The 12,597-nt window shown below is 57.6% G+C and overlaps 1 protein-coding gene across 1 annotated transcript in view; it reads right to left on the bottom strand.

The window, feature by feature from the left end:
• Positions 1-12,579, bottom strand: part of SOGA1 (suppressor of glucose, autophagy associated 1) — a gene marked incomplete at its 3' end in the record, with an annotated part of 23,558 nt that extends 10,979 nt beyond the window's left edge. Inside the window, 3 exon segments of the mRNA XM_009070622.1 lie at positions 2,231-2,389; positions 3,938-4,162; positions 12,430-12,579. Of these exon segments, the coding sequence (XP_009068870.1) occupies positions 2,231-2,389; positions 3,938-4,162; positions 12,430-12,501 (456 nt within the window).
• Positions 12,580-12,597: the final 18 nt, after the last annotated feature.

Genomic DNA, 12,597 nt, shown 5'->3' with positions numbered 1-12,597 from the left:
GATCCTGACTCTGAGCTCAGGGTCTCTGGGGACACAAGAGAGAATGTCCAGACAAGTGAGGACAGCTAGTGCGGAGATGGGAATGCCAGACAGCAGTAAGGGAGACCTAAAGCAAGGGAGAAATGTGGGTATCCAGAGCAGGGCCAGTTATCTGAGGAGGGGAGCTGGGGGAAAACCCTCAAGAACTTCCACACAGCTCCCTATGAGCACCAGTCGATCCATGCAGCTGCCCTGGACCTATTTCCAAGCTGGCATTGAGGCCCAGCAGCCAAAGCAAGCAGCTGTGAAATGTAAGCTGCTGCCTGTGCCAAGGTGCTAGGCTCCAGGCTTTCCTATTAAGGCCATGACCATCACTGGAGCTGCTGGAGCTGCAGAGCCTCTCCCAGGGACTGGATGTGCCACGTCGACATCCCTTGCACACACTGTGCTGGGGACTGAGGCTGGCAAAGGGCATCACCCAGCCCCAAACACAGCACCCTGGGTCAGATGCAGCTGTCATCGCTCCAGCTTGGGTGCATCCCTTGGGGTGGGTGGCCTTGCCTAAAATGGTCTCATTGCAGCTGAGCTTGATGTGGTAGGCTTGGCATGGGGTACCTGCACTGGTCCCAGCCTTCTCCTGCCTCCCAGGAGATGCCACAGAGGGGTTGAGTGGAGGGGAAAATACATGTGCCTTTGGGGATGATCTCCAGACAATTATCCAATTATGGGAGAAACCTCGTGGAAGGGAGAAATAATCACCCCTAAGGGGTGAGCCCAGCCCTGCGCAGCCTCCATCTGCGTTGGCTTGGCTGCTAACAAGCTCTGCCACGCTCCGAGCCCTCCAGCAGCAGGGAGGAGGTGGAGGAGGCCTCTTAGCTCATTTTGTCTAATGTTTGCCTAATTAGCGCTCTGCAATCAGTGAGTAACCCCAGCGCCCTTGCTAGCCTGGGGCTATGCCATCCCGAGCTTGGGGACCCTCTCTGAGCTGGTGCCAGCCAGCGGTGTCCCCTCTGGGCTCAGGCAGCTGCAGAGAGGGGCTGTATCCTGTCCCACGCTCTCTAGCCAGGGCAAGGCAGCAGCTGCAGCTCAGGGCTCCCTGCACACTGACCACACAACCATTTTCTCTGCCTGTTTTCCAAGCGCGGGTGAGCTCCAGCCCAGCTCCCGCTGCTGCCATTTGTTATTCAGCCCGTACTCCCGGCTGCAGGGAAACCCATTTCACGGCTGTTAGCAGAGCCTGCGCAGCTGAGGGACAGACACCCCGAGTGGGGGATGCTGCTCCCTGCCACCCTGCAGGGAGGTGGCTGAGAGGGGATGGGTTCCAACAGCAGGGACCTGTGCCTTCCCAGGAGCTGGTCCTGGCAGGAAGCAGAGCTGGCCCCAGCGATCCTAATTCGTGTGCAGGGAGCTCTGTGGGGGAAGTGAGAGCCTTCCCTTCCTCGTGTTTCCTCCCCCACGCTGCTCTGTCGGCTCAACCTGCGATGCTTCCCGGGGCTCTCCGGGGACCAAAAGCATCCCGGGCAGTAAGGAAGTGGGTTACAAGTGCTGCAATGGATCACAAGCCCACGCTGTCACCGGGATGCCATTCCTGTCATCCAGGATGACATTGTTCCTGGTTGGGAGCCGGTCCCAAACATGGCATGCAGGATGACATTGTTCCTGGTTGGGAGCTGGTCCCAAACACGGCATAGCATGGAGTGTCTCGGACCAATATGGGTAGACGTGTGGCACATGACTGCCCAGGACACAGAGGAGATTGGGCACCCACCGAGCTCCACAGCACCACTGAGACACCACTGGGAGACCACTGGGACACTGCTGGGACATAGCTGCCATGCAGCCCCACAGCTCAGCCCACTTTGAACCAGCAGCATGTGGTCAGGATATGGCCAGCACCAGGCACTGTGCCAGGGACACGGCAGACCCCACACATCGCACCAGGCCTTGCCCAGTGGGAGTTGGCACGGCCCAGGGGGCCAAGCTGAGCAAGTGGCTGAGGATATACAGTGGCTCTAGCACAGGGGGGATGTCCTGCAGCCCCCCTGGATGGGGTAGAGCCAGCCCGTGCCCGCAGGGTGGGATGAAACGTGCCGAGGGCAGGCACCGCTCGGGTTTCGCAAGCATCTGCGGCACGGTTTGGGTTTCAGTGACTCAAGCAGGGTTGGGGGATCCCATGGAAGAGGGCCAGGACACCTGCTATGAGCAGAGCCTTAGGGACGCCTCTCGGTCTCCCCTCCCGTGTCCCCCTCACCTCTCGGAGCTTGTCCATCTCGTTCTGCACCACCTGCTTGGCCAGCTCAGTCTCAATGAGCCGCTGACGCAGGTCCTCGTTCTCCTCCTCCAGCTTGATCCTCTTCTTCTCCACCACCTCCAGCTCATTGTGGAGCCGCACAGAGACGTCCTTGGCCACCTGGAGACAAGACAGGGCCTCACCAGACTGGGCACAATGTGCATGGCGCTGGGACTGTGGCTCCTGGGCACCTACAGCTCTCATGCAGAGATCATCATGCTGTTACTGAGACCGTTTGGAGGAGACACTGTGGGTGACACCCTGACCCCTGTGTGTCCCTCCTCAATCACATGTTGTGACTGCTGTTCCCCCTTTGCCAGCCACAAGGCTGCCCTATGCCCCCACTCCCTGGCCAAACTGCTTTCCCCAGCCCGAAAATGATGCTGTGGGATGCATGTTGCCCTTTTCTACCCTTTTCCCACACTGTAAGGCTAGAAAAACCCTCCAGAAGGCTGGAAAAGCCAGCAGGCAGCCCCAGAGCAGGCAGCCTCTCACTGCGGGCCGCAGCTGTAGCGGCCAGGAGAAAGGCGAGCTGCTGCATCGCGTTACAGAAGACCAGCAGCTGCCCCCAGGGTTAAAGGCTCCTTCATCCACTCCACAGCCACTCCCCTCCAGATCCCTTCGTGGGAGCAACTCCTGGCATAAAGGGAGTTTAACAGCACAAAGCACTCACTCCTGCATCTGCAGGAAGGGAAAAATTGTCCCCAGTGCCCCTGGTCCCCAGTCCAGACCTGGGATACCAGCACTGTAGAGGCAGCAGTAAACGCCACTGCAGGGCTGGGGGGCTCAGGCCATGGGGTCAGGCTCCTGTTCCCCTGAGGATGGGCTGTACTTTTTTTCCCAGAAAGGGAGAAGCTGGAGAGGATGTTTTTGGCAGCAGCAGCCCAAGCTTGGGGCTGATGGGCAATTTGGGGAGAGGATCTGGGCCCCAGCAGGGATGGGCAGCACAAGGCAGGCTCACAGCCCCACACTTGTGGCATGTCTTGGCTCCAGGACCGGCTGTTTTCTGCTCAAAAAACAAAGTTAGTTCTCGAGCTGTTACCCATCCACCCCGAGCTGTCTCCGACTGCCACTGCACCTCCCTCTTGGCAGCAGTTGCGTCAGTAAGAGCCCTCAGCAAACACTCACGGGCCCCAGCGGCTCCTCCAGGCCAGCGGCTGGCGAGGGCCAAGCAACGTCACCCCACAGAAATGCCCTTGTCCCTGCCCCAGCCCAGCATGCTGTGATGCCTGGGGCTCTGCAAGGTTTTTCTGATGGCCGAGAGGAGCAGCTCCCAGTCCCCAGGGTGCTGGTCCCCACACTCCCTCCCTGCACACTCAGTGGTGGCCCCATCGCACCTCCATCGATGCAGGGTGAGGTACACAGCCAGGCTGGGCTCCAGTCTGCACAGGATGAACCTCACATATGGCCCTGTAAAATCCCCATCCTTGGACAATGCTGGCCCTCTCCACCCCCAGGATCTCCTCACACCACCTGTGAGCTGAAAGCACTGCTCCCTACTTCTCACACCACCACTACTAGTGGGGAATCACAATATCCCCATTAACAGCCCCACAGCCCTGCAGACCTTCCTGCACCCCATCATCCTCTGCCACCCCCATGTCCACAACTCATCAAAAACCACTTTGGAGGGACTGTCCAGGTGGGGCTGTCCTCTCCCAGCCTCACCTTGACGTCCTGCTCGAGGCTGTGGATGAGCTCTCCGTCCACCTGGCCTGTCTGTGCCACGCGCAGGCTGCGGCGCTCAGCCTTGCGCAGCCTGTACTGCAGGATGCGGCATGTCTTGCTGGCCTGGTCCAGCTGCTGCCGGAGCTCCTGCAGCTGGTACACATCCTCCTCCATATAGACATCCCTCATCTCCAGCATCTCGGCGCGCAGCTCTTCGATCTCATCCTGCAGGGAGACGTGTGTTAGAGGGGACAGACTCACGGGACACCTCCCCACCCTGCTCTCCTTCATGCCACAAGCCACTTTCACAGACATTTTACCCCTCAGGTCAAGCAAGGTCTGGACCTTGCAGGAAAATGGCTCAGAGTCAGTTGGGCACCATCACCCAGGGGCGAGCCAACTACCCTCGGGGAACAGCCAACACAGGCGCCTGAGAGTATTTGTAGTAAAAGAAAGAGGAAGGTGGGGGAGGGAGAGGAGCTGCAGGAGCAGCACAGGCGGCAGCCACGGGGAGAAAATTAGGTTATGTTTGGAAAAGATGTGTCAGAGAGGCAGGCGAGGGAAGGAGGAGATGGCAGGCGAGGACAGGGGAGGCAACGTGGGGACATGAATGAGATGCCACCAGCACTGGGGACCAGAGGTTGCCCCTTGTTTTGCAGCCAAGCAGGAGTCACTGGGTTGGGTCCTCTGTTCCACCCCTTCTCAGTCTCATCAGCTCTGCCAGTCATCAACCTCCTCTAGCCCAGCAGAACCTCTAGCATGGAGCAGGGCCAAGGGTGACATCCTGCTGGCACCAGCGCCAAGCCAGAGCCTCCTCTGGGGCTGCAGCACGCAACTGCTATGAGGTCTCCAGTGTCTGCTCCCCATGCAGCACAGGGCTGTGGCCACTCGAGATGCTCAAGGACTGTCCCCTCTTATCCCTGGGGACCCACCCTGCACTGCCCAAAGCTTTTTTCATGTCGCCATGAACATTGTCTCAACCCAAATCCTCCAACAAACACTCCAACCATCACACCGGCTGTTCTCAACCAGACCCGGTGGACCCAGCATGCTCCTGGGAAGGGATCAAGCATCTGCTTTCCTGCCAAAAAAGCTGCCACTAAAGATCTTGTGTCGCTGCCAAATGCAATTGCCACTTGAGAAGTGAGGGGCTAACCCTGCCACCTCACATCACAGCATGGTCAGGCAAGGGACAAGAGGATCCAGCACAGGTATTGGGGGTGCTCAGCCCTGATTTGCCCCAGGCAGAGGGGGACAGGACCCTGACAGTGACCTGCCTACAGCCTGAGACTGCAGCTCTGTGCCAGCTCTGCCAGGCACTGGCACACTGGCTGCTGCGCTCCCCCAGCCTGGACAAAGCCCCAGCTGCAAGAACTCTCCCGAAAGGCGAAGCTGAGCCCAGGGAGGGGCTGGCAGCTGCGGGGACAAGTCACAGTCACTCACTGTTGGCTTTAAACACTTCGTGACAAAGAAGGAACGTCAATTAGACAATCCTGGATTATCTCCTGGCCTGGGCTGCCAGAGCCCAGTGGCACCATGGCCACCAATGACCTGCCACCCTCCGCTGCTCTGCTTCTTGCTAGGGGATATTGAGAACAACAGCAGTGCAGAAACAGCCCCGAAGCCCTGAGACAGGCAGTGGCGTGTCACAGGGACACCCAGCCAGACAGCTCCATGGACAGCCTGAGATGGTTCTGTGAAGGGGCATCACTGCAGGCATGATTTAAAACTCCCCTCCAAACAGATCAGGCATGAAACCCCCCAGGGTCGAACCACACATGCCAACAGACATCCCTGTGATGGCTGTGATGCACCCTGGGGTGACAAACTCAACAGGAACCCACCACCAGCACTGCCACCCTCCAGGGCAGCGCCACAGCCACGGGGACACCAGCAAAACCCCCTCACGCCAAACCAGCCTGTGGAGATGGTTTATGGCATTTATTCCTTGGGAGCTTTCATGGAAAAAAAGCATTATAAATTGCAGGTGAGGAGGCACTCTGCAATGGCTGGTGGAAAACAGCCTTTCACCGCCAAAGTCAGGCGAATCGTGGCTTGAATACGATTGCAGTCCTGCTCCAGCCCTGGCTGCTCCAGCTCCCATTTGCCATGCAGCTTCCCCAGGCAGCAGCCAAGCAGGGCAGGGAGCAGAGACCTTGGAAAAAGCCCAACCAAACCTTGCATTTGCTGGAAGGAAGCCTGGGCTTGCCCTGCTAAGAGCTCCTGCTTGTTTATGCCTTGGGTTGTAGCAACCGTTATTTTAGGGGGAGGCTGTGTCCGACGTGATCCGCTGCCTGGGCATACCTCAGTGGCACAGCCCTGAGCAGCTCTGTCACAGGGTGTTCCCCATGGAGTGGGGGGATGGGTTGCAGCAGAGCTGCCACTGGTGGGGGGGCAGGAAAGCAGTGCCTGTCTTTGCTCCAGTTGCAGGAATTGACCCTCACCCCATAACACCAATAAACCCTTCGAGTGGCTGCAGCCCAGCATCACCCAAGCCCAGCCCAGCTTGCCCCACGGAGGCAAGCCATGCTACTAAACCATAATGAGGGGATTAGGATCAGAGAGTGGAAAAATGCCAGCTAACAGGGAGCTTAGAATGGCAGAGCTGACCCCCTGCATGGCCATGCTGCAGCAGCAGAGCAGTCTGTGGGGTCTGGAGGCAGGACATGGGGTGCACAGGGGGCTCCTTATGGCTCCAGGGTCTGTGACAGCCACTGAGCCTCACCCCTTGCATGTGCACATTTTCTGGAGCTGATGCCCAACTTAGCAAGAAATCCGTTTGGTTAAAGGTGAGAGCAGAGCCAGGAGCAGGGAGAAATCCCACAGAAACACCCCAAATTCAGGGATGGTATTGCAAGCATGGAGCATCCTAAGTGATGCTAAATGGAGCATGAAATGGAGATGAGGTGGAAAACACTGAGGATGAGATAAATGACTTCTCTCCAACACCACTGTCCATTGTGGCTGCCATGCTCAGCCACTTGTCCCATAAACAGAGTGCCCACCCCTGTGTGGAGTCACAGCCTTCCAGCACCCATGGGCTACTCCCCTGCTTTGTCCTCCACGATTACCCACCACTGCATCCTGCTCATACCATCTCCACAGCAGCAAAGATTTCATGGTGTTTTTACACTAGAAATCACCTGTCTTGGAAAAGACACTGGGAATCTGCAGTCCAGGGAGACTCATTTGAATGCCCAAGGGATTGTGTGCAGAAGCAAACAATTTTGTGCCTGCAGGAGCCAGGTTACACTCGATACAGGAACCCAAGAGACAACCTAGCTTCAGCCTCCTCCGCACATACCTCAGAGACACTGTCTCCCTGAGGAGGTTATTAAGGAACTAAGAAGTGAAAAGGTGGGATGCAAACTGCCTGGTTCCTGCTCAGAAAAAAACCTCATGCATTTTCCAAGCAGAAGAAGGTAACAGCTGTGTCCATTATGTCCACTTGCAGGACATCAGCTCTTCCAGGAAGAGCAAGACCTGGAAAGGGCTGAGCTTTAGGGTGACAGCCCTGAGTGGTGGCAGGGCAGAAGGAGGACCAGTGGAGATGGCAGAGTGCAGAATACAGATCAGACCTATCACAGGTTGCAGCAGAAGAGTTAAACCCTCGGATTTCCTGCGCAGTTACACACGACTGCAAGAATGCAGCAAGCTCAGAGCAGAGCAGGGACTGGCGCTGCGCAACGCCAGCAGCTCCTCAGCGGGACCCGCTATCTCTGGGAAGCAGAAAGCAGCAAGGGATACAAAACAGGATCATGCAAATGCCGACATGGATGGCTGTGGTGCTGCTGACAGCACACACGCCCTCGCTTTGGCAGCCCCAGGCTCTGGGGCACAGCCAAGCAGCAGCCCCAGCCCGTGGGGGACAGGCAGCTCTTCGGGGGGACAGCCCTTCTGCATCCCCCACTCACAGCCCCAAACCTCCTCGAGAGATGCAGAGGAGGAAGGGTGGAAGCTGTTTTGCACTGATCCTTTGTGCAGAGCTCGGGCCGTGCTGGCAGCGGGTGTGCCTGTGGCTCTCGGCGATCCCTCGTGCAAAGACAGGGATTACCGTGCAGGAGCAACAAGCGCTGCTTCCTCCGAGATTACAGGACAAAAGCAGCAGCTTTCAATTAACTCTGAGCGCCCGTCAGGCAGGAGAGGGAATTATGCTAGAATTTGCTAGGGAAAAAAATAAAATCAGAGGGGATTTTTTAAGGAAATTGCCCACGGTGCCCAAGCATGTCCCTTGCCAGCAAGGGGATCCCTGCAAATTGCACCCCGGGGTGCAGTGGCTGGAAGGATGGGCAAGGCACACCCATGTCACACACAGGGGTTTCTTTAGGGGCATTAATAGCAGCCGTAGCCCAGCTCTGACAGCAAACACTGGCCATCCTTCCCTCCATGTCATGCTGGAGCTCAGTGCAGCAGCCTGTGGGCTGAGCCCTGCCCCTGGCCAGCACACCAACTCCTGCTCAGCAGAGAGCACAGCATGTCAGTGAGGGAAAAATCAACATTTCTCAGCTTTACACCTGCCCCCATAAATTAACAGGCAAACAGCTGGGGGCTCTCTGCAGCCCAAGCCGTGTCATGCACCATCTCAAAAGGCTGCAAAGCCCCTTCCAGGGTGGCTGCTGGTGGGGTGATGCACGTCAGAGCCCTGTACTCTGGCTCTGCAGGTGGTTATTGGGGCTCTCAGGCATGGTCCCTGCCCCTGTGGCCAGACAAAACCTGAGCAGCTGTAGAGCAGGGACTCAGTGCCAAGCAGGCTGCCCTGTTGCAGCCCCCAGTGCCCCTGCAGGATGCTCTCAGTGAGCCCTTGCTGGTGCCATGTGCTGGTTCCTGACTGCCTTAGGGGAAATGAGACAATCACCCACTCTACATGTTTCTCCACAGAGCTGGGAAATGCATGCAAACCCCAGGGGATGTGGGATCACTCAGGGCAGGGAGCAGGAGGGGGACAGTAAGCAGGAAGGGGCAGGCAGGACTGCACTCCCAGCATTACATGGCTCTTGCCTAAACCCCTTCCTGCAGAAAGGAGAGGAAAGGGTTTGCAAGCATCCCCTCCCCTCACTCCAAACCCTCTCCCGTGCCCATTCTTTGTCTGCCTGTCCCTCCGCAGCTGCTGCCGTATCACATCTCACATTTTCCAGCCCGCTGAGCAGGGCTGGGAGCTGCTCTCCATCGCACGGCTCAGCAGCAGAGACGGGGCAAGGACACCCACCACACCTCCTCCCTCACCAGTCTGCCAACCTGAGCATGAGAAACAGACCTTTCTGGGGAAAGGCTTGAAATTTAGGGGGGGGTCACAGCCATGCAGGGGCCTGAGAGCAGGGGCACGAGGAGATCCCAGCCCACCTGATATACCCAGAGTGGCAAGAGGAAGGCAGAGCCTTGCAAAAATCTGAGTTGCAAAGAGAGAGGGGTTAAGTGTTCTTTAACACGTACATTTTATATGGCAGCTGAGGCAAGATGTGACGTGAGCTGGCACTGCTGGAGCGCTGCGATGTGCTGTGCTGGGAAGCTCCCAAACCCAGCGTGCATCACACACGCGTAGTAGTAGCACCACACACGTCTGGCTCGTGCCAAAACGTCACCCAAACCCTCCCACCCCCAAAAATCCTCATCTTGCTTTAAATATGCACGAGGTTTTAGCTGCCTCTGGTGAATAAATGAAGAAATATTCATTTGCAGCTATTTGGGTGAGTCCTAGGAAATAAGTCACTACAGATAAGTCTGATTCATCCACACCCAAGGGAAGAAGAGCTCCACGGCAAAGTGGGCAAAGCCAGTCACTTGGGTTAAGGCTTTATTTTGCCTCTAAGTGCTCAAATCCCTGATTTTTTTTTAGCATAGATGGCTTAAGCCAGCACTCTGCTGTAGCCCAGCCCAGTTTTCTGCTCCTTGCTGGAGAAACTAGGCAAATCTTCCAACACTTTTTGGAGCACAAGGGGAGTGTGCTCTGGGTTTCTGCTCAGCTGGAGCCAGGGTACCACCCCAGCCATCTCCTGGAGCTACAACATGGAAACATGGCTATAAGCAGGATGCACATGCCAGGGAGGAGACACATGTGCTGGCAAAGGAGGGAGGATGCCACCAGCATCCCCATCCATGGTCATTCTTGGTGCACACCTCTGGCAGCTCTCTGCTGTCCCACTGCTCCTGGCCAGGGGATTTCAGCTGCCACACCTCATGGCAGGTAAAACACTCGCACCCCACATGCCTGCAGCTTGCCAGGAAGCAGATGACATGGAAATGGAGGAAGCAATTGCTCTGTCCACAGGAATGGCAGCGCTCGCACGCATGTTCTTGGAAACCGGAGGGGCCTCATCTGTATTTTTCCAGCTCCCAGTAAATCAAAGCCCTCAAGCTGTTGCTGCTAATTCTGGCAGGAGTTGGGACACCAGCTGTGAACTGGGACTTTGCTAACGGACAAAGGGCCCGATTGAGCATCTTTGAGCATGTCACCCAATGCACAACTGCCACCTTGGAGATGCAATCCCAACACATTCACTAACTTGGGCACCAACAGGTGAGAGCTGGCCTGACTTCCAACCTGGGACATCCAAAGAGCAGCCAGGGAGATGCAGTACCCACCCTCCCCCCCCCGGCCCGCCACAGCAGGTGACTGCACAAGTACCTCATCCACAGCTCCACCCTGAAGGAGAGCAGAGGATGCAAAATGCCTGCAATCCCCTGGCATGTGGCACGTGGCGTGTGCTGGTGCCCACCCTGCTGTAGGTAGCATGTGCCAAGGTGCATCAGGCTGATGTGTGACCAGAGGCAGAATATCTCTGTGCCCCTGTCCCCTTGCAGCAAGTCTGCCCTGGCTTCACCACGTGCCCATGAACCAGGCAGCCACGTTGCATGCCTGGAAAAAGGCCCCAGGGAACACAGGATCCAGCGGGAAGAAGCGAGCTGGAAAATCTCCCCAGGGCCTGGCAGCATCAGAGGGCAGAGAGGGCAGCAGGGAGCATCCCACCCTGTGCCAGGCTGGGCGATGCTCAACTGTGCAGGGTCAGGTTATGCCATATTGTGTCCCAGGATGCCAAACTAGGCTGATCCAGGCTTAGCCATGCCAAGCTGGGCTGAGCACAGCCATGCCATGCTGAGCTGTGCCTGGCTAAGCTGTGCCAGGCCCAGGCTGTGCTGAGCCAAGCTGCACCCATCTGTGCTGTGCCAGGTCATGCCAGGTTAAGCAGGTCCATGTTGTGCCAATGCCTGCTCTGTGTAAAACCATGTCATGGCAGGCTGAGCTGAGTGGGCCCCAGCCATGCCACACCAGACTGGACCATGCTGTGCCAAGCTGAGCTCTGCCCTAGGTCCAGTGGGACCATACCAGGCTTAGGCAAGCCAGGACCTACATCCAGCCATGCCACACTGTGCCAAGCCAAGCTGAGCCCAGCCACAGCATGCCTGGCTGTGTCCTGCTGCACTGGGCTGAGCCCAGTTATGCCATGCCAGGCTGTGTTCAGTGATGCCATGCTGGGCTGAGCCATGCCAAGCCCTGCACCCAGCCATACTGTGCCGTGCTGCCCAACTGACTCAGGCCAGGCTTTACTCAGTGACATGCCAGGCTGAGCCAGGCCATGCTGGGCTGAGTCAACCTGCCCTGTGCCCAGCAATGCCCAGAGATACTGCACTGCACTGCATTTTACCTGAGGATGCTGTGCCACAGTGAGCTATGCTTTGGGATGCAGTGCCATGCCATGTCTAGGGATGCTAAGCCATGCTGAGCCATGCTTTGGGATGCCATACCATGCCATTCCCAGGGATGCTGTGCCATGCTGAGCCATGCTTTGGGATGCCATACCATGCCATTCCCAGGGATGCTGTGCCATGCTGAGCCATGCTTTGGGATGCCATACCATGCCATTCCCAGGGATGCTGTGCCATGCTGAGCCATGCTTTGGGATGCCATACCATGCCATTCCCAGGGATGCTGTGCCATGCTGAGCCATGCTTTGGGATGCCATACCATGCCATTCCCAGGGATGCTGTGCCATGCTGAGCCATGCTTTGGGATGCCATACCATGCCATTCCCAGGGATGCTGTGCCATGCTGAGCCATGCTTTGGGATGCCATACCATGCCATTCCCAGGGATGCTGTGCACTGCTATTGCCCAGGGATGCTGTGCCATGCTGAGCAGTGCCCAGGGATGCTATGCTGTGATGATCCTTGCTTTGGGATGCTGTGCTGTGCCCAGGGGTGCTGAGCCATGCTGACCCTTGCCCTGGGATGCCTCACCATGCCATGCTACAGCCAGGGATGCTGTGCCATGCTGAGCCATGCTCTCAGACGCGCCATGCTGAGCCATGCTTTGGGATGCCATACCATGCCATTCCCAGGGATGCTGTGCCATGCTGAGCCATGCTCTCAGACGCCCTGCCGTGCCCAGGGACATTGAACTACGCTCTGGCCTTAGATGCTGACCCTGGCTGACCCATGCCCGGGGATGCCACGCCGTACCGAGCCCAGAGATGTCACACCACGCCACGCCGTACCCACCTTGAGATAGTCGTTCTCGGAGCGCAGGTCCTCCAGCTCGCGGAGCAGCCCGTCGGTGCTGGCGTCCAGCATCTCCTCGGTGAGGTCGGAGAAGGCGAGCGAGGTGCTGAGCTGCAGGCGGCTGCTGGCCACGGAGGCGGCCGAGGGCTCCTCGGGCAGCGGCGAGGC

The sequence above is a fragment of the Acanthisitta chloris genome, unplaced genomic scaffold, assembly GCF_000695815.1.
Source record: "Acanthisitta chloris isolate BGI_N310 unplaced genomic scaffold, ASM69581v1 scaffold23502, whole genome shotgun sequence".
NCBI lineage: Eukaryota > Metazoa > Chordata > Aves > Passeriformes > Acanthisittidae > Acanthisitta > Acanthisitta chloris.
The sequence above is the reverse complement of the archived record's forward strand: the minus strand, read 5'-3'. Positions and strand labels throughout refer to the sequence as shown.